This window comes from Pelophylax lessonae (assembly GCF_965119305.1).
Source record: "Pelophylax lessonae genome assembly, chromosome: 5".
In the NCBI taxonomy this organism is placed as follows: domain Eukaryota; kingdom Metazoa; phylum Chordata; class Amphibia; order Anura; family Ranidae; genus Pelophylax; species Pelophylax lessonae.
The window spans coordinates 49774047-49795369 of record NC_138772.1 but is presented as its reverse complement, the minus strand read 5'-3'; the positions used below and the strand labels follow the sequence as shown (position 1 = coordinate 49795369).

The 21323-nt window shown below is 50.2% G+C and overlaps 1 protein-coding gene across 1 annotated transcript in view; it reads left to right on the top strand.

The window, feature by feature from the left end:
* CASD1 (CAS1 domain containing 1) overlaps window positions 1-21323 on the top strand; it is a gene marked incomplete at its 5' end in the record, with an annotated part of 90086 nt that overhangs the window by 12724 nt on the left and 56039 nt on the right. Inside the window, 3 exons of the mRNA XM_082258246.1 lie at window positions 11686-11782; window positions 19712-19832; window positions 20137-20181. Coding sequence (XP_082114372.1) covers window positions 11686-11782; window positions 19712-19832; window positions 20137-20181 — 263 coding nt within the window. The remainder of the gene's footprint in view (window positions 1-11685; window positions 11783-19711; window positions 19833-20136; window positions 20182-21323) is intronic.

Below are 21323 nucleotides of genomic sequence, written 5' to 3'. Positions count from 1 at the left end.
ATGAGGCTTTGCTGATGGGCGCTGATGAGGCTGCATGGATGGGCGCTGATGAGGCTGCATGGATGGGCGCTGATGAGGCTGCATGGATGGGCGCTGATGAGGCTGCACTGATGGGCGCGGATGAGGCTGCACTGATGGGTGCTGATGAGGCTTTGGTGATGAGCGCTGATGGGCGCTGATGAGGCTTTGCTGATGGGCGAGGATGAGGCTTTGCTGATGGGCGCTGATGAGGCTGCACGGATGGGCGCTGATGAGGCTGCACGGATGGGCGCTGATGAGGCTGCATGGATGGGCGCTGATGAGGCTGCATGGATGGGCGCTGATGAGGCTGCACGGATGGGCGCTGATGAGGCTGCACGGATGGGCGCTGATGAGGCTGCACGGATGGGCGCTGATGAGGCTGCACGGATGGGCGCTGATGAGGCTGCACGGATGGGCGCTGATGAGGCTGCACGGATGGGCGCTGATGAGGCTGCACTGATGGGTGCTGATGAGGCTGCACTAATAGGTGGCACTGATATGTTCCACTGATGGTCACTGATTGGCTCTAATGGGGCTGCACTGATGATCAGTGTAAATTTCCTCTGTCGCAGGATAGGTTATCGGCTTTCATTTCCTCATGCTGCAACAGCGCTGAGGTAAGGAAATGCCAATAACCAGCATTTGTTTACATGTGACCAGCTTTGATTGGACACAGCTGATCACATGGTAAAGGGCTGCTCTGGTTGGCCCTTTACCTCAATCTGTGATCAGCTGTGATCTCAGAACGCGCCTCGGGGGCACGGGGGGTTCTGCAAGGATGTCATAGACACCCTTCCGCAACTGGACGACCGTGCTGTTGCTGTCTTTCGGCTATAGAGCGGTTGGCAATTGGGAGACGGATGTGGACAGCTGACAAAAGCCCAGGCGCCAGAATGCAATTTCTGTTTGCCATGGGGACCTGGTGCCTGGGAATTGTCGAGCCCTGCAAAATATATACATGAGATGGAGCACTGCGTGCTTTGGGCATTGGTGCATAATAGGGATGCACCGAAATGAAATTCTTGGCCGAAGCCGAATAATAATGAAATGCTTGGCCGAAGGCCGAATACCGAACGCGGTGTTTCGCATTTTTTCCATTTTATTTTGCCAATTTTTAGGGGGCACGCTGATGGGCACATTTTATGTTAGGGGGCACGCTGATGGGCACATTTTATGTTAGGGGGCACTCTGATGGGCAAAACAAAACATTTAAATCAGCGTTGCTCTTAACATAAAATATGCCCATTAGCGTGCCCCTTAAAATAAAATATGCCCATCAGAGTGCCCCTTAACATAAAATATGCTCATCAGCATGTCCCTTAGCATAAAATAAGGGGCACGCTGATGGCCACATTTTATGTCAAGGGAGCACTCTGTTGGCCACATTTTTTTTTCTTTTTTTTTTTTAAGGGGCACTTTATAGGGCACTCTAATGTAATGAGCATGGCAAGTGGCAACAACATATGGCAGTCTGCACACTAATGCTTGTGCAGCTGCCAGCTACCGTATTCTCCCCCCAAATGTGCTCAGCTCCACATGACATACCTGAACTGCAGCCAGAGCCAAAAGCCGCGAACAGGGGGGCGGGGCGTGGACCTAGTGTGAAGGAGCCGCAGTCAGGAGCAGGGGGCGGGACGCGCGCGTGATGTCACACCCCCTACTCGCGGCCGGACAGGACACCGGCGGCGTGTGAGAAGGGAGCCGCGAGCCGCAATGAGGAAGGTGAGCGGTCAGGGCGGAAGCTGACATTGTTCGGCTCAAAATTATTTGGCCTTTTGACTTATTCGGCCGAACGCCGAAAGTGCTATTTTCTCTATTTTCGGCCGAATAATGTTAGGCCGCCGAATATTCGGTGCATCCCTAGTGCATAATGAAGAACAGATGGAGATATCCACCCTGTTCTAAATGAGCCCTCCTCTGTACAAGGCTGGAAGTGTTAGACTACATGGACCCGGGGGTTTGGCCCATCAGCGTTTTTGAAAAATGTGGGATTTGACGCTACCAGGCCAAACCATCCATGTGCATGAGGTCTTAAAGCAGAAATGTATTTTAATTGTTAGGGGTCACCGCTTGCCATGATGTGCAAACTATACACAGCATGGCTCCAGCCATGATGTATCCAGGCATTGTTTCACCACTTCATCCACCACCCTCTCTTCGCCATTTCTTCTGGGTCCCATGGTGATCCTTTTTGCCCATTGGATGGCCACTAATGAGTTGCATTGTAAATTGGCCCCTGGCTCTGTTCTGGGCATGCCGGGTGGGCACTGTGTTTGTGCAGCCTGCACAGAAAGCAAAAAGTTCCAGAGTCGGGCAAATTGTTTAGACCATAGACCTTCCATGTCTCTTCTGATGAAAAACTTCTCCTCCTGGGGATTTTCTTTTTTGTTTGCAGAGCTCTCGTTCCACTTTAAGTGACTTTGTAGTATTTACTTTACAGTTCTGTGTCTGTGCTAATATTAGATGTCGCTCTCCATGGTAAAAGGATGACTTGAGATGAAGGCTGTGATTGTTGTTCCATAATATGTCCTTGCGTGCGCCGCTCCACCCAAATGTGATGCATCACAAGTATTAAATGTGACCTAATTACTGTGACTTGGGAGGTGACACCACACAGTCAGAGGAATGGGGACGCATTGCCGTTATCGGTTGGAGGGATCAGTCTACGGTTTTCTCCTGCTGGATCAGTGCTGGTGCTCTGATTGTTGATCTATAAAATATCCTTGTTTGTGCCACCCCACCCCAATGTGATGCATACGGAAAGTATTAGATGTGACCTAATTACCATGACAGTGTTCTATTACTCAGGAGGTGACACCATGCAGAGTGCGAGGAGAAGGGACACATTGCCGTTATGGGTTGGAGGAATCATTACAGTTTTCTCCTGGCTAGATCCGTGCCGAAGCTCTGATTGTTGTTCTATAAAATATTCTTGTATGTGTCACTACACCCGAATATGATGCCTTGAAAAAGTATTCATACCCCTTGATATTTTCCACATTTTGTCATGTTACAACCAAAAACGTAAATGTATTTTATCGGGATTTTATATGATAGACCGACACAAAGTGGCACATAATTGTGAGGTGGAAGGAAAATGATAAATGGTTTTCAACATTTTTTACAAATAAATACCAAAGTGTGGGGTGCATTTATATCCCCCCCCCCCCCCCCGAGTCAATACTTTGTAGAAGCACCTTTCCCTGCAATTACAGCTGCAAGTCTTTTTGGGGTTGTCTCTACCAACTTTGCACATCTAGAGAGAGACATTTTTGCCCATTCTTCTTTGCAAAATAGCTCAATCTGTCAGATTGGATGGAGAGCGTCTGTGAACAGCAATTTTCAAGTCTTGCCACAGATTCTCAGTTAGATTTAGATCTGGACTTTGACTGGACCATTCTAACAAATGAATATGCTTTGATGTAAACCATTCCATTGTAGCTCTGGCTGTATGTTTTGGGTCATTGTCCTGCTGGAAGGGGAACCTCCCCCCCCAGTCTCGAGTCTTTTGCAGACTTTTAACAGTTTTTCTTCTAAGATTCCCCTGTATTTGGCTCCATTCATCTTCCCATCAACTCTGAGCAGCTTCTCTGTCCCTGCTGAAGAAAAGCATCCCCACAACATGATGCTGACACTATGTCAGGTCACCTGTGGCCAGGTGACAACTGCACCCTGTTGGAGGCAGGGGTGCAGCGCAAGGTAGTGAACCCTATAGCAGACTTGATAAAAGAAAAGGAATTGGCAGCACTCCAGGTTGAGTCAAAATCCAGGTTTATTGACTGGACATCCAAATATGACAATCGTGACAAGGTACCTTGTCACGATTGTCATATTTGGATGTCCAGTCAATAAACCTGGATTTTGACTCAACCTGGAGTGCTGCCAATTCCTTTTCTTTTATCTAGTTTTCACGGAGGCGAGCCGGGGCATGCACCTGTGTGAGTCATCAGGCAATTACACCACCTTGAGCAGTGACTCCTTGTTTGTCCTATAGCAGACTGCTGCGGATGTACCGGAATGTGAACCCAAGATTCCCCAGGGCGCGGAGTCTAAGACCCAGCAGGTGTTCACCAGGGCCTCTAGTGGTGAGGATGGACTTCCCCCAGGTCACGCTCCGTAGGGAGTGAGGGGAAGCAGCCACTCAGGACGCACAGAATGGTAAAGGGTAAGCCGAGGTCGGGGTAACAGGCAGACAAGGGTAGTCAAGGGACAGGCCAAAGTCGGTACACAGAAGAGTAGTTCAAGCACAATGGAAACAGGAACCAACACTGTTGAACAGCCAAGCAGGCCTGCAGTGCACTGGTTAATATAGGCTTCCTGTGATGACCTGGGTGGGGCAGGAACAGGAAGGAGAGGTGATAAAAAGGAACCAGAAGTGCAGTCTGACCTCTAATACAGACATGATAGGACAGGTAAGCTTTGCCAAACTATTGCAAGTCCTCGACACACCACCATGTTTCACGGTGGGGATGGTATGTTCAGAGTGATGTGCAGTGTTCGTTTTATGCCCAAAAACATAGCGTTTTGCTTTTAGCCTAAAATTTTGGTCTCATGTGACCAGAGCACCTTCTTCCACATGTTTGCTGTGTCCCCCACATGGCTTATTGCAGACTGCAAATGGGACTTCTTATGGCTTTCTTCTTGCCGCTCTTCCATAAAGGGCAGATTTGTGGAGTGCACAACTAATAATTGTCCTGTGGACAGATTCTCCCACCTGAGCTGTAGATCTCCCCAGAGTTACCATGGGCCTCTTGGCTGCTTCTCTGATTAATGCTCTCCTTGCCCGGCCTGTCAGTTTAGGTGGACGGCCATGTCTTGGTAGATTTGCAGTTGTGCCATACTCTTTCCATTTTCAGATGATGGATTGAACAGCGCTACGTAAGATGTTCAAAGCTTGGGAAATCTTTTTATAACCTAACCCTGCTTTAAACTTTCCTGACCTGTCTGGTGTGTTCCTTGGCCTTAGTGATGCTGTTTGTTCACTAAGGTTTTCTAAAAAACATCTGAGGGCTTCACAGAACAGCTGCTTTTATACTGCGGTTAAATTACACACAGGTGGACTCACTAATTAGGTGACATCTGAAGGCAATTGGTTCTACTAGATTTTAGTTAGGGGTATCAGAGTAAAGCGGGCTGAATACAAATGCACGCTAGGGATGCACCGATCCGACTTTTTGCGGTACCAATCCCGATGCCAATCTTTTGCTTTGTGAAATCGCTGATCCCGAATCCGATCCGGAAGTACTGTTTTGTGAGCTTATAACAAAATACTTCCGGATCGGTAACAGCAGATACCTTATAACAATTGTTCATTTAAGAGGTTAAACTTCCCTCCTCCGGAACAAAAAGATACATTGTATTCATTGTGTTTACTAACTGGCAGCCTGACAGGCATTTGCAGGAGGCTCTTTTTTTTTTTTTTCTTTGACAGCTGTTCTCTGCTCCCTCACAGCTATGTAAAGAGCACAACCGGATCGGCCCATGGATCTGTTAATTTTACCGATCCAGCTATTATGGCCATATCGGCGCTGATATCCGATCCTAATATCGGATCGGTGCATCCCTAATGCACGCCACACTTTTCGCATATTCATTTGAAAAAAAACGTTGAAAACCATTTATCATTTTCCTTCCACTTCAAAACCACGAGCCACTTTGTGTTGGTCTATCACATAAAGTCCCAATAAAATACATTTCGGTGGAAAATTTCAAGGGGTATGAAGAATTTTTCAAGGCCCTGAATTCAATGTGACCTAATTACCATGACGGTGTTCTATTACTCAGGAGGTGACACCATGCGGTGGGTGAGAGGACAGGGGACACATTGCCACTATTGGTTGGAGGGATCATTCTATAGGTTTCTTCTGGACACATACGCACTGCTGATTTAGGGCTCATGTACAGCGGTGTAAAAATATGCTGCGTTAAGAGTCGTACTGCGTACAGTTCTATACGGATCCAAACGCAGCAAAATTGTATCCTATGGGGCATTCACATAGCTTGTTCTCCATAGAAAACAACTTGTGCTCATGGTCTCATTTTTTTTTTATTTTGGGCAGTGAACCTTTGTGCCCATCTTTACATGTGTAACATGTACATGGGCTGCACCGCTACAGCAATGGTGGTGCAGGCAAGACTGTCCTTACATGGGCTGCACAGCTGCAGCAATGGTGGTGCAGGCAAGACTGTCCTTACATGGGCTGCACCGCTGCAGCAATGGTGGTGCAGGCAAGACTGTCCTTATAAGGGCTGCACCGCTGCAGCAATGGTGGTGCAGGCAAGACTGTCCTTACATGGGCTGCACAGCTGCAGCAATGGTGGTGCAGGCAAGACTGTCCTTACATGGGCTGCACCGCTGCAGCAATGGTGGTGCAGGCAAGACTGTCCTTATCAGGGCTGCACCGCTGCAGCAATGGTGGTGCAGGCAAGACTGTCCTTATCAGGTCTGCACCGCTGCAACAATGGTGGTGCAGGCAAGACTGTCCTTACATGGGCTGCACAGCTGCAGCAATGGTGGTGCTGGCAAGACTGTCCTTACATGGGCTGCACAGCTGCAGCAATGGTGGTGCAGGCAAGACTGTCCTTATAAGGGCTGCACCGCTGCAGCAATGGTGGTGCAGGCAAGACTGTCCTTATCAGGGCTGCACCGCTGCAGCAATGGTGGTGCAGGCAAGACTGTCCTTATCAGGGCTGCACCGCTGCAGCAATGGTGGTGCAGGCAAGACTGTCCTTATCAGGGCTGCACCGCTGCAGCAATGGTGGTGCAGGCAAGACTGTCCTTACATGGGCTGCACCGCTGCAGCAATGGTGGTGCAGGCAAGACTGTCCTTACATGGGCTGCACCGCTGCAGCAATGGTGGTGCAGGCAAGACTGTCCTTATCAGGGCTGCACCGCTGCAGCAATGGTGGTGCAGGCAAGACTGTCCTTATCAGGGCTGCACCGCTGCAACAATGGTGGTGCAGGCAAGACTGTCCTTACATGGGCTGCACAGCTGCAGCAATGGTGGTGCAGGCAAGACTGTCCTTACATGGGCTGCACCGCTGCAGCAATGGTGGTGCAGGCAAGACTGTCCTTATCAGGGCTGCACCGCTGCAGCAATGGTGGTGCAGGCAAGACTGTCCTTATCAGGGCTGCACCGCTGCAGCAATGGTGGTGCAGGCAAGACTGTCCTTATCAGGGCTGCACCGCTGCAGCAATGGTGGTGCAGGCAAGACTGTCCTTATCAGGGCTGCACCGCTGCAGCAATGGTGGTGCAGGCAAGACTGTCCTTACATGGGCTGCACAGCTGCAGCAATGGTGGTGCAGGCAAGACTGTCCTTATAAGGGCTGCACCGCTGCAGCAATGGTGGTGCAGGCAAGACTGTCCTTACATGGGCTGCACCGCTGCAGCAATGATGGTGCAGGCAAGACTGTCCTTACATGGGCTGCACCGCTGCAGCAATGGTGGCGCAGGCAAGAATGTCCTTACATGGGCTGCACCACTGCAGCAATGGTGGTGAAGGCAAGACTGTCCTACATGGGCTGCACTGCTGCAGCAATAGTGGTGCAGGCAAGACTGTCCTTACATGGGCTGCACCGCTGCAGCAATGGTGATGCAGGCAAGACTGTCCTTACATGGGCTGCACCGCTGCAGCAATGGTGGTGCAGGCAAGAATGTCCTTACATGGGCTGCACCGCTGCAGCAATGGTGGTGCAGGCAAGAATGTCCTTACATGGGCTGCACCGCTGCAGCAATGGTGGTGCAGGCAAGACTGTCCTTACATGGGCTGCACCGCTGCAGCAATGGTGGTGCCGGCAAGAATGTCCATACATGGGCTGCACCGCTGCAGCAGCTCTTTTTGTTTATAGTGCAAAAAATAAAAATCGCACAGGTGATCAAATACCACCGCCAAAAAAAAGACCTCAATTTTATTAGGGTACAGCGTTGCACGACCGCGCATTTGTCAGGGAAAGTAACGCAGTGCCGAATTGCAAAAATGGCCTGGTCATTAAGGGGGTAAAACCTTCTGGTCCAGAAGTGGTTAACATTAATAACTTTTCAAGGGCTACACAATGGGGAGTGACCACAAAATTTTCTGGGTGGAACTTTGTAGTGAATATTATTTAGGCAGGTATGTACTCTTCTCTATAGTACTTTACCTGTATTGCTGGTTATTATGTGTTATAATATAATGTGTACTATACTGGGATATCTGACAGCTGCAGAGCCTGAGAGTCAGCATTCCATTACTGATCTCCAGGATGTCCGTTTTACTTGGAAGTGTCTTTAAAGTGTATCTGAAACCAAGAGAATATGTCACATGGCTGCATTCATTTTCTTATTTCAGCCTTTTTTCTTTTTTTTAACTGAAATCTTCCAGTAAGACTTTCTAACTCCTCACTCACTGTACAATATCCATGGAGTAACAGCATTGTCAGCCTAGGGTAGGACTACAGAACCCCCCCCCCCCTCCTTACCTCCATAACATAGGGGTATACTCTGTAGTCCAAAGAGAGAACAAGGCAAGGTGATAAAATTGCTGTTAAAGCAGGAATGTGCTAAGCAAAATACAGGGGCTGCTATTGTGGACCTCTTCTTCTGGAAATGCCACTTGCCTGCCTCTCAGACTGATCCCCCCAGCTTCAGTATTTCCTCTATCACTGGACCGGAGTTCTGACATCACTGGCTGCTTGCTTGTTCTGGATCAGTATCTTATTTTCAGAAGAGGACCTGCAGTGGCAGCCCCCCAAAAATTCTCAGAACAGGTACTCCCGAAGCATCCCTATCGGGGGACCATAATATTTTGGGGGATTTCTATAATATCATGATCACCTGACCTGGCCTCAACTATTGTTCCTCTGTTATACCCCTGTATTCCCTTTTAATTGGATCCCTTCATACTCCCAGTCTCCTCCCCTTTTATACTCTAGCCTTCTTCCCTTCTATACTTTTAGTCTCCTCCCCGTCTACACTCCTAGTCTCCTCCCCTTCTATACTCCTAGTCTTCTCACCTTCTATAAGCCTAGTCTCCTCCCTGTCTACACTCCTAGTCTGCTCCCCTTCTATAAGCCTAGTCTCTTCCCTGTCTACACTCCTAGTCTCCTCCCCTTCTATACTCCTAGTCTCCTCCCCATCTATACTCCTAGTCTCCTCCCCTTCTATACTACTAGTCTCCTCCCCATCTACACTCCTAGTCTCCTCCCCTTCTATACTCCTAGTCTCCTCCCCATCTACACTCCTAGTCTCCTCCCCTTCTATAAGCCTAGTCTCCTCCCCGTCTTTACTCCTAGTCTCCTCCCCTTCTATAAGACTAGTCTCCTCCCTGTCTTCACTCCTAGTCTCCTCCCCTTCTATAAGCCTAGTATCCTTTCTGTCTACACTCCTAGTCTCCTCCCCTTCTATAAGCCTAGTATCCTCCCTGTCTACTCTCCTAGTCTCCTCCCCTTCTATACTCCTAGTCTCCTCCCCTTCTATACTCCTAGTCTCCTCCCCTTCTATACTCCTAGTCTCCTCCCCTTCTATACTCCTAGTCTCCTCCCCTTCTATACTCCTAGTCTCCTCCCCTTCTATACTCCTAGTCTCCTCCCCTTCTATACTCCTAGTCTCCTCGGCTTCTATACTCCTAGTCTCCTCCCCTTCTATAAGACTAGTTTCCTCCCTGTCTTCACTCCTTGTCTCCTCCCCTTCTATAAGCCTAGTATCCTCCCTGTCTACACTCCTAGTCTCCTCCCCTTCTATATTTTGGGGGATTTCTATAATATCATGATCACCTGACCTGGCCTCAACTATTGTTCCTCTGTTATACCCCTGTATTCCCTTTTAATTGGATCCCTTCATACTCCCAGTCTCCTCCCCTTTTATACTCTAGCCTTCTTCCCTTCTATACTTTTAGTCTCCTCCCCGTCTACACTCCTAGTCTCCTCCCCTTCTATACTCCTAGTCTTCTCACCTTCTATAAGCCTAGTCTCCTCCCTGTCTACACTCCTAGTCTGCTCCCCTTCTATAAGCCTAGTCTCTTCCCTGTCTACACTCCTAGTCTCCTCCCCTTCTATACTCCTAGTCTCCTCCCCATCTATACTCCTAGTCTCCTCCCCTTCTATACTACTAGTCTCCTCCCCATCTACACTCCTAGTCTCCTCCCCTTCTATACTCCTAGTCTCCTCCCCATCTACACTCCTAGTCTCCTCCCCTTCTATAAGCCTAGTCTCCTCCCCGTCTTTACTCCTAGTCTCCTCCCCTTCTATAAGACTAGTCTCCTCCCTGTCTTCACTCCTAGTCTCCTCCCCTTCTATAAGCCTAGTATCCTTTCTGTCTACACTCCTAGTCTCCTCCCCTTCTATAAGCCTAGTATCCTCCCTGTCTACTCTCCTAGTCTCCTCCCCTTCTATACTCCTAGTCTCCTCCCCTTCTATACTCCTAGTCTCCTCCCCTTCTATACTCCTAGTCTCCTCCCCTTCTATACTCCTAGTCTCCTCCCCTTCTATACTCCTAGTCTCCTCCCCTTCTATACTCCTAGTCTCCTCGGCTTCTATACTCCTAGTCTCCTCCCCTTCTATAAGACTAGTTTCCTCCCTGTCTTCACTCCTTGTCTCCTCCCCTTCTATAAGCCTAGTATCCTCCCTGTCTACACTCCTAGTCTCCTCCCCTTCTATAAGCCTAGTATCCTCCCTGTCTACTCTCCTAGTCTCCTCCCCTTCTATACTCCTAGTCTCCTCCCCTTCTATACTCCTAGTCTCCTCCCCTTCTATACTCCTAGTCTCCTCCCCTTCTATACTCCTAGTCTCCTCGGCTTCTATACTCCTAGTCTCCTCGGCTTCTATACTCCTAGTCTCCTCCCCTTCTATACTCCTAGTCTCCTCGGCTTCTATACTCCTAGTCTCCTCGGCTTCTATACTCCTAGTCTCCTCGGCTTCTATACTCCTAGTCTCCTCCGCTTCTATACTCCTAGTCGCCTCCGCCCCTCTCTCCTCGCAGTCGCCTCCGCCCCTCTCTCCTCGCAGTCGCCTCTCCCTTCATAGTTGCAGTCCCCTCCCCCTCTATAGTCCCCACATAATTTCTCATAGATACAGGTCCTCTTGTCTTCGTGTATTGATTAGCTCCCTCTCCTGCTGTATCTTGGTATTGCTGTATTTGTAGTATTGTGTAACAACTGGCAACGTTTTTTGTGTTTTTCCGTCCTCTGTATTTGGGTTATAAACATGTGGCTGGGTTGCGTCTTTAGCGTCCCCCAACTGCTCTCCCTTAAAGCAGAACTAAATTCTCTCAATCAACATTGACTATATTTAACCCATATGCTGCAAGCCTTAGTAGATAAATGAGACGGTATATCACAATTGCTTGTTTTAAGATTTTTTTTTTTTTTAATTTTTTCAGTTACTTCCTGGTTTCTGGTCTAGGCCAAAATGATGTCCTACACCCCAGGATGTAAAAGCATCAGATGTGGGTATTTATATACCATGGACACCATACTTTGCCTTGTTCCTACAGTAAAACTTTCACTCCTGTGAAATTGCGGATATTGGAAAGTGCTGTGTAGGCTCATACAATGTATATGGTGTGTGATGATGGAGCTTTGATAACCCGCTAACCTTTCTCATGTCTTCTTTATTATTTTTATGATTTCTTTAATGGAGAAGTTGTCATTGCTAATAGTAGATTGTGTGTTGTCTTCTTTCCTCTGCAGGAGATGATATGTGCGGGTACCTTATATCCAGCGGCCGCTTCCTCGGGGAGAACGTATGGCAGCCGTACAGCTGTATGATGCACAAGTACAAGTCCAGGTATGACCAATCAGAACCCGGCATGTGAGGAGGAGGAGTGAGAGGACAGGCTTGACTAACGTCAGTGCACTTGGGCATCAGTTGCAGCATTGGGGTGGAGATGACCCACAATATGATTCCTCCATGGAGTTAGCACAGCTTAACCCCTTTGCACCTAAGAGTTAAGCAAATCTAAATACCTAAGCACCATTTTGAAACTTTGTTTCTCTTACGTCCTCCGACAGTCGCCGCCATCTTCATATTCGTCACAATGGGGTATTAGTCCCTGCTTCGTAGGAGTAGCTGGGCAACAGAATATGTCAATATTAAAGGTTTTAACATATTCCCACCCCCAGGGGGTGGTCCCCTCAGACAATACCCTCCCATTTCCTGTATCCATTCCCCAGTTTCAATGTCTAGCTTGTCAGGAGTGGCTGCATGTCTCTATGCTGGGGCTTTTGTCTCAGCCTTTCTCTTCTTTTTTGATTTTATTTGAGTTTTTTTCTCTTTCTTTACTTAGCTGTTATTTTTACCAGCATCAGTTTAGTTCTTCTGATGAAGAGGATCATGCGGGCTGCGTCTCGGGCTGGCCCCCCTGTTCGCAGGTTGTGGGTCAGTGGCTTCTCAGCCCGCCATCGAGCGTTCAGTCAGGTACCGCTCCTGAGTTTTCTGAACGACCCATCCCTGTTCCGTGCAGGGATGCTATGGTGAGGTGGCTACCTCACTGGCCGCTGTGCGGTTTCTTAACCCACCTTTGCTGCGTCCTGGATGCGACTCTCCCTGTCTCATGTACAGTGGCTTGTTCGCCTGTGCGGGTTCCCCACGCCGCCTATGAGGTAAGTGTAAATCTATGTGGGGACCTGTCTGTCTGGGGGGTGTCAGTCTGGGACTGTGTAACCCTGCCTCTGTCACACTGTAAATGTTCCCTATTTCTCTGGTGCATGCTGTGTGCTGCAAGGAGGGGGGCTGTGCTGCACTTCTGTGTCAGACTGGGCTTGTGTGTCAGACTGTGTGCTGTATAACATGCATGAATCGTGTTGGGGCACATTACTGAGACCGCTGCGGCGGTCCGCCAGGTTTACTGTGCATTTCACTGAGGTGAGGGAGCGGAGTTTTCGGCGCCAAACGACGCCATTTTGTCAGCGCTCGCTCCGGCCGCATGGTAACACTGCTGGCGGCCATTTTCTTGTAGCCTTCCATAGGCTTGCACAGAAGCGCCCTGTATTACATCACATCCTTTTCCCTGGGCGCACCGATCGGAGCAGCAGCAGTGGTCTTTACAGGTTTTATCCTCTCTATCCCTGTGTCCTTGCCTAAGTTTAGCCTTTATCCCTGTGGGGGTCTCGATTGTGCTAGTGTGTGTGGCGGTGGGCAGCGCTCACCGCGCTTGTTGTAGGGGCTGTTAACCCTTTATTTTCCGGTCTGATCTGGGGGCAATGGATTCTCAGGAAAGCAAATATCCTACCACTTTGGTGGGTTCATGAGGGACTGCTGTTTCCCCCCCAGGGGGGGATTTAGCTGCAGTTGTGGCTAATCTTGCTGCTCAGGTGCAAATGCTGGTGGCTGCTCAATCCACAAAAAAGGCCCGGAGTTTTTAATTTCCTCTGATTCAGAGGATGATGGTGATGGGGCTGCTATGGCTGGGGTCTCCTTATCGGGGTCCCGTTCCTCCCTGGATCTTGTGGGGTCCGAGGTGGAGGCTGAGGTAGAAGGGGCGGATAATTCTCCCCCTGGCTCGCCTGAAGAGCTTGCACTCATGGATGAATTGATTGCTTCTATCAAGCAAACGCTGCATTTACAAGATGAACCATGTCCTCCTGCTGCTCTGGCGGCTTATGGGACACAAAAAAGGCGCAAGTCATCGCAGGTTTTCCCCTGCACGGATGATTTTCAGCGCGCTGTTAAGGAGCAATGGCGCAATGTACGCAAGCCTTTTGCTGTACCAAGTAGGTTCAGGCTGCGTTATCCCTTCACACCCGCTACTGATGAACGTTGGTGTGTGCCACCTCCGGTGGATCACGCGGTGGCGGTTTTGAATAAGTCCACTGCGGTTCCCTCAGAGGACGCCCCGGTGTTCCGGGATGCCACGGACAGGAGACTGGAGTCTCTTGCCCGCCATACTTACTCTGTTACCGGGTCTATGCTGAAAGCTTTATTTGCTTCACTTATGACAGCCCAGGCTGTCGCGAATTGGACGCAGGTGCTTAGGCGCGTCCTGGTGGCTGAATCTGCCTCCCCGGCGACTTTGGATATGGTGGATAAAATCCATCAGGGTGTCATGTATCTGTGTGATGCGGACCTGGATATGGTACCGCTGGCTGCACGTGTGCGCAGTGTGGCGGTGTTGTCTCGCCGCTTGGTTTGGTTGAAGTGTTGGTCTGTGGACCAATCTTCGCGCAAAACCTTGGCCAATCTGCCTTATGATGGGTCTCGCCTTTTTGGCGACTCTTTGGATACTCTGATAAAGGGGGTCACGGGTGGCAAGAGCACGCTCCTGCCACACTCCCACTAGCCCTTCAAGGGTCAAGGCTCCCATAAGAAGTCAGGTAAGCAGAAGTCCGGGCAGTCCGGACAAGCTGCGCGTAACAATGCGGCCTGAAGGGGCGCCCTCACCCAGTTCTGGGGTGGGGGGACGCTTGCTCGGTTTTCTTCAGCCCTGGCTGGCCCGGGTTCGGGACAGGTGGGTTCAGGAAATCATTTGGTCTGGCTACAAGATCGAGTTTCTCTCTCGGCCGGAGAGCAGATTTTTTCCCTCAAATCTTCAACTGTCTCCGGATCCTTTGCGGGCTCTGCACCTGGCGGTGCGGGACCTGCGGGCTCAGGGAGTGGTGCTTCCGGTACCTCACCGGGACAGATTTCGGGGGTTCTATTCCAATCTGTTCACTGTGCCCAGAAAGGAGGGCAAAGTTCGTCCGATCCTGGACTTGAAGGCCCTGAACCGCTTTGTGCGGGTTCGCAAGTTCCGCATGGATTCACTGCGGTCGGTGGTGGCTGCCCTGGTTCCAGGGGAGTTCATGGCCTCCATCGACTTGAAGGATGCGTACGAGGGTCAAGGTACCTTCGATTCGCCATTGCGGAGGATCACTACCAATTCGTGGAGTTGCCTTTTGGTCTCGCCTCTGCCCCACGGGTGTTCACCAAGGTGCTTGCACCGGTTCTGGCTTTGTTGAGAGCCCAGGGCATCTCTGTCCTGGGGTATCTGGACGACATTCTGGTTCGGTCTGCGACCAACCAGGGTCTGGTGGAGGCCCTGTCCGTCACAATGCAAACTCTACAGGAGTTTGGGTGGACGATAAATGTTCCAAAGTCGACGCTGTGTCCGTCGGTTCGTCTTCCCTACCTGAGAATGGTCCTGGACTCAGTCCAGGCGAAGGTCTTCCTACCGGACGACAAACTCGGGACTCTTCAGGAAGAAGTCGGGTCCCTCAGGGACGCTCCGTGCTCGTCCTTCCGGGCGTGCATGCTGTGTCTGGGATTGATGGTCTCGGCTTTCGAGGCGATTCCCTTCGCCCAGTTTCACACGAGGGGGCTCCGGGCGGAGATCCTGTCCAGGTGGGACGAGCGACCACAGTCTCTGGGACTCCAGATTTCCTTGAGTCATCGCACCAGAAGGGATCTTCTGTGGTGGCTCCAGTCCCCATCGGTGTCGGGGGGCAAGTCTTTTCGTCCTCTTTCGTGGACGGTGATCACCACGGATGCCGGCCTGTCGGGCTGGGGTGGTGTTCTGGGCGTTCTGTCCGCCCAGGGAACTTGGTCAGAGGAGGAATCCTCCCTTCCGATCAATATTCTAGTATTGCGAGCGATACATCTCTGCCTCCGTCGTTGGACGGACAGGCTGCAGGGCTGCCCGGTTCGGGTGCGGACGGACAATGCCACGGCGGTGGCTTACATCAATCGCCAAGGGGGCACCAGGAGTGCCCGAGCGGCTCGAGAAGTGGCCGACATTCTGTCTTGGGCCGTGACACACGTCCCGGCGAGATCGGCGGTTCACATTCCGGGGGTGGAGAACTGGCAGGCGGATTATCTGAGCCGCCAGACCCTGGACCAGGGGGAATGGTCCCTCCACCCGGATGTCTTCCAGATGTTGTGCGCGAAGTGGGGTCTTCCGGAGGTCGACCGGTTCGCGTCTCGTTTGAACAACAAGGTGAGAAGGTTCGTGGCAAGAACGCGCGATCCTCGGGCAGACGCGTCAGACGCGTTGGTAGTCCCGTGGCATCAGTATCGGCTGATGTATGCGTTTCCACCGATTCAATTACTGTCCAGGTTCCTTCGCAGGTTGCACTCGGAACAAAACACAGTGATTCTTGTGGCACCGGACTGGCCTCGCCGGTCCTGGTACGCAGATCTCGTGAATCTGGCGATCGACGCTCCATGGCGTCTGCCTCTTCGGGTAGATCTTCTGTCTCAAGGGCCGATATTCCATCCTGCTTTACAGTCGCTGGCTTTGACGGCCTGGCTGTTGAAATGGAAATCCTGCAGGATAGCGGTCTCTCTCCTGAGGTCGTTCACCCTTTGATCAATGCGAGGAAATCTTCCTCGGGGAAGGTCTATTACCGTGCTTGGACGGCGTATTTTGCCTGGTGTGAGTCCAGGAGGGTCTCACCTCGCACCTACTCGGTGTCTAGAGTGTTGTCCTTCCTTTAGACGGGTGTCGACCAGCGCTTGGCGCTGGCTACGATCAAGGGTCAGGTGTCTGCGCTGGCCGTTCTTTTTCAACGTCCTGTGGCGTCTAACTCCTTGGTTAGCACCTTTGTTCAAGGGGTGCGACATCTGGTCCCTCCTAGGAGGGATCCTTTGCCTCCTTGGGACTTGAACCTTGTTCTGTCCGTGTTACTACGTGCTCTTTTTGAGCAGATCAGGGAGATCTCGTTGTCTATGCTGTCCAAGTAGGTCGATTTTTTTGGTGGCGATCACTTTGGCTCGCAGAGTGTCGGATGGCGGCTTTGTCCTGCAAATCTCCGTACCTGGTCGTTCACTTGGATACGGTGGTCTTGCGACCTAACCCTTCTTGTCTTCCGAAGTGCGTTTCGGATTTTCATCTCAATGAGGACATTGTCTTGCCTTCGCTCTGCGCGAAGCCTAAGCATCCGAAGGTGGTACAGTTACACTCCTTGGATGTTGTTCGGGCGATTAGGGTTTACCTGAAATCGACTGAGTCTTTTCGCAAGACGGATTCCTTGTTTGTACTTCCGGATGGTTCTCGGAAGGGCATGGCGGCGTCGGGTTCCACCATCGCCAAATGGATCAGACAGACCATTGAACAGGCATATGCTTTGAAGGGGAAAGTTCCCCCTATGCCTGTGAGGGCGCACTCTACCAGATCGTGGAGTGCGTCTTGGGCCTGTCGTCATGGGGCTTCTGTGGCCCAGGTGTGTAGGGTGGCGACTTGGTCGACTGTACACACTTTCACAAAATTCTACAGAGTAGATGTTCAGGCATCGGCAGATGCTTCCTTTGGCCGCAAGGTTCCTAGTGCGGCAGTTCCGTAAGGGTCTTTGTTTTTGGGCCCTTTATCTGTTCGGGATTTGTTTCTTATCCCTGGGTTATTTGTTTTCCTGGGTTTTTTGCTCCTGTTGAGCAAATTTTTTCAGGTTGCCCAGCTGGGTTCCTTCTTTTGGTAAGGTTCCCTTCTCTGATGTGGAGACGGCGTTGCCTTTAGGCGCGACTGCGTTTCCCACCCCTCATGTTTGCACTGCTTTGGGACGTCCCCATTGTGACGAATATGAAGATGGCGGCGACTGTCGGAGGACGTAAGAGAAAACGGAATTTTTGTAAAATCTTACCTGTAAAATTCCTTTCTCTGAGTCCTCCGACAGTCGCCGCCCCCGCCCCTCTTTTGGGGTTTGATGTACTCTCTACTGCTATTCCACTGAAACTGGGGAATGGATACAGGAAATGGGAGGGTATTGTCTGAGGGGACCACCCCCTGGGGGTGGGAATATGTTAAAACCTTTAATATTGACATATTCTGTTGCCTAGCTACTCCTACGAAGCAGGGACTAATATCCCATTGTGACAAATATGAAGATAGCGGCGACTGTCGGAGAACTCAGAGAAAGGAATTTTACAGGTAAGATTTTACAAAAATTCCGTTTTTTTAATACCTTTTGATTTTTTTTTTAAAAATGGTGCCGTTGACATCCAGGTAAACTGGAATTGATGTCAGACCATCGCTTCCGGATTACCAAAGCAGAGAGCCAATCAAAGACGATCCTGGCTTTGTTCGGGTCCTTGACCACCCAGCGGTCGTTCACCTCTCCCGGTGGGATGGGAGAGTCCGAGCAAGCCATGGAGGGCGGCGGGGAGGAGGGTTGGACTTCCCCTCCCGCTGCATGTATCAGGACTGAGGGCTTTTGAGAGGGGTACTGAGGCAGGATACTTTGATGTTTTCAAGAAGCACCCTGCCCCCACCTGTCATCATCTGCCTGCAATGCATAGTGAAGCTTAGAGATATTATCTGTTGTATTATTCGTTGTTAGGTTTTTAGCATTTTCATCCACTTTTATTGTTCTTAATTTATAAATCGTGTTTTTAGCATCTCTCTCTCTCTCCCTCCTCCTTACTGCCCTCCCTTTAAAGCAGAACTACTGTATATACTCGAGTATAAGCTGACTTTTTCAGCACATTTTTTTTATGCTGAAAAAGTCCCTGTCGGCTTATACTCGAGTCACTTACCTGTTCTCCATGGGGCTGACCAAACGTCAGCGGCGGCCGACCGACATGTACACTGCGTATGCACTGCGGCCGCTCGGGAAAGCCCCGTATGCATTCGGTCATTCTCGGGCAGCCGGCGCATGCACAATGTCCTGAAGGGACCCTGGGAGAGGGATGTGGGAGCACATTTTTTTTATGCTGAAAAAGTCCCAGTCGGCTTATACTCTAGTCACTTACCTGTTCTCCCTGGGGCTGACCAAACGTCAGCGGCGGCCGGCCGACATGTACACTGCGTATGCGCTGCGGCCGCTCGGGAAAGCCTGTATGCACTCGGTCATTCTCGGGCAGCCGGCGCATGCACAATGTCCTGAAGGGACCCTGGGAGAGGGATGTGGGAGCTTTGGAGGATGAGGAATGGGAGGAGGCCCTGGATGCCCCCAAGTCAGTCTCCCCTAGACTTTCTGATCGTCTAACCCAGCTGTATGTCCTCCACCGCTCTTACCTTACTCCTCTCAGGCTCACCAGGTATAAGAGTGCTCAAAACACCCTGTATCCAATGTGTGCTCACCACCCGAGTATGTTTTTTCACCTTCTTTGGCAATGCCCCTTGCTTCAGGGATATTGGAGGCAGATAGTTCAGTACACGATGACATGGGGTCCCCCCTGACTCTCTACCCTAAGCTCTGCCTGTTGGGTATTTTCCCGGATGGAGATCTACACAAGCCCACTAAAATCTTTCTCCACGATACCTTGTTTAGAGCTCGAAAATGCATTGCCAGGCAGTGGATGCGCACTACACCACCTACTCTTACATCGTGGAAACTGGCGGTTGATAAGGTTCTATCTTATAAGCATCTGACATATATTAACAGGGGTTGCCCTACGAAATTTAATAAAATATTGGACAGATGGCTCCAGGAGCCTTCCCTGGGGTCATAGCTTGTAATGGTTTTGTTGAGGCCTCTCCGGTTGGTTCCATCGCCCTTCTTGTGCCCATTCCTTGTGGTGCTTCCGATTGCCTGTGTACATGAGCCCATCTCAATACATCTGCCCCCCCCCCCCCCCTACAGGTTTTTTTCTTTTATGATGCCATTGTTGTGCCTTCTATGATGATCTCACCTTCTTTCTTTATATGTATACTTGTTTTCAGTACTACTGCGTATACTTTTGCTGTATGTTGCAATCTTTTTTTTATTCTTCAATAAAGTTACTTTTTGCAATTAAAAAGAAAAAAAGCTCCAGAACTTTTTGGAGCTTCAGGCACTTTAAAGTAAATACTTTGCTGTTTTTTTGTAGTGATGGAAAAAACTGCCTGGCCGATCGGCGTATAGCATTCGTAGGGGATTCCAGGATCCGTCAGCTCTTTTATGCTTTTGTCAAGATTCTCGATCCACACACAAAAGAAGAAGGGATCAAGGTATGTTGGGTTGCCAACAACATTTATTGTATGACCTCTCGCCTCGCTATGCAGCCACTGGCAGCTAACATGCAGGGGAGTTTAGAGGTTGGAGGAAAGAAAACACGCCAGACGCCCCTATTTGCTTGTAGCAGCCAACCAAATTCTCCCTTTCCTGTTTCGGGGCAAGGGAGGAAAGGACGAGGAAAGGAAGATGCTTATTGTTTGCTGCAAAAAACACAAACTCTTATTGCTTTTTTATGTTCAGCCAATTATTAATGTGAATAGAAAAGTAGATGTTCATCTATTCTCTTTTTTTTGGCAGCATGAGAACATTCCTTTCAGAGAGAAGAGCGAAAACATACAAGTGGTGAGTGTTTTCCTATTTCACAGATTAGATTAGAAACGGATCTATCTATTGTATGTCTGTCTGTCTGTTCCTCTGTCTCTTATCCCCTTCTTTTGTCCGCTCTCCTTCCTTCCTTCCTTCCTTCCTTCCTTCCTTCCTTTCTTTCTTTCTTTCTTTCTTTCTTTCTTTCTTTCTTTCTTTCTTTCTTTCTTTCTTTCTTTCTTTCTTTCTTCTCTTGCTCGCTCGCTCCCCTTTTCTTCGCTCGATCTTTCCCCTTTTAACCTCTCGCTCGCACACTCTCCCCTTTTCTCCTTGCGCTCTCTTCCTGCTTTTCTCCTCTCGCTCTCTCTCTCCCCTTTTCTCCTCTCGCTCGCTCTCTCCCCTTTTCTCCTCTTGCGCTCTCTCTCTCTTCTTCTCCTTTTCTCCTCTTGCGCTCTCTCTCTCTCTCTCTCTCTCCCCTTTTCTCATCTCGCTCGCTGTCTCCCCTTTTCTCATCTCCCTTGCTCTCTCCCATTTTCTCCTCTCGCTCGCTCTCCCATTTTCTCCTCTCGCTCGCTCTCCCATTTTCTCCTCTCGCTCGCTCTCTCCCTCCCCTTTTCTCCTCTCGCTCTCTGTCTCCCCTTTTCTCATCTCCCTTGCTCTCTCCCCTTTTCTCCTCTCGCTCGCTCTCTCTCCACTTTTCTCCTCTCGCTCGCTCTCTCCCCATTTCTCCTCTCGCTCGCTCTCTCCCCATTTCTCCTCTCGCTCGCTCTCTCCCCATTTCTCCTCTCGCTCGCTCTCTCTCCTTTTCTCCTCTCACTCGTTCTCCCCTTTTCTCCTCTCGCTCTTTCTCCCCTTTTCTCTTCTCGCTCGCTCTTTCTCCCCTTTTCTCCTCTTGCTTGCTCTTTCTCCCCTTTTCTCCTCTCGCTTGCTCTTTCTCCCCTTTTCTCCTCTCGCTTGCTCTTTCTCCCCTTTTTCTCCTCTCGCTCGCTCTCTCCCCATTTCTCCTCTCGCTCGCTCTCTCCCCATTTCTCCTCTCGCTCGCTCTCTCCCCATTTCTCCTCTCGCTCGCTCTCTCCCCATTTCTCCTCTCGCTCGCTCTCTCTCCTTTTCTCCTCTTGCTCGTTCTCCCCTTTTCTCCTCTCGCTCTTTCTCCCCTTTTCTCTTCTCACTCGCTCTTTCTC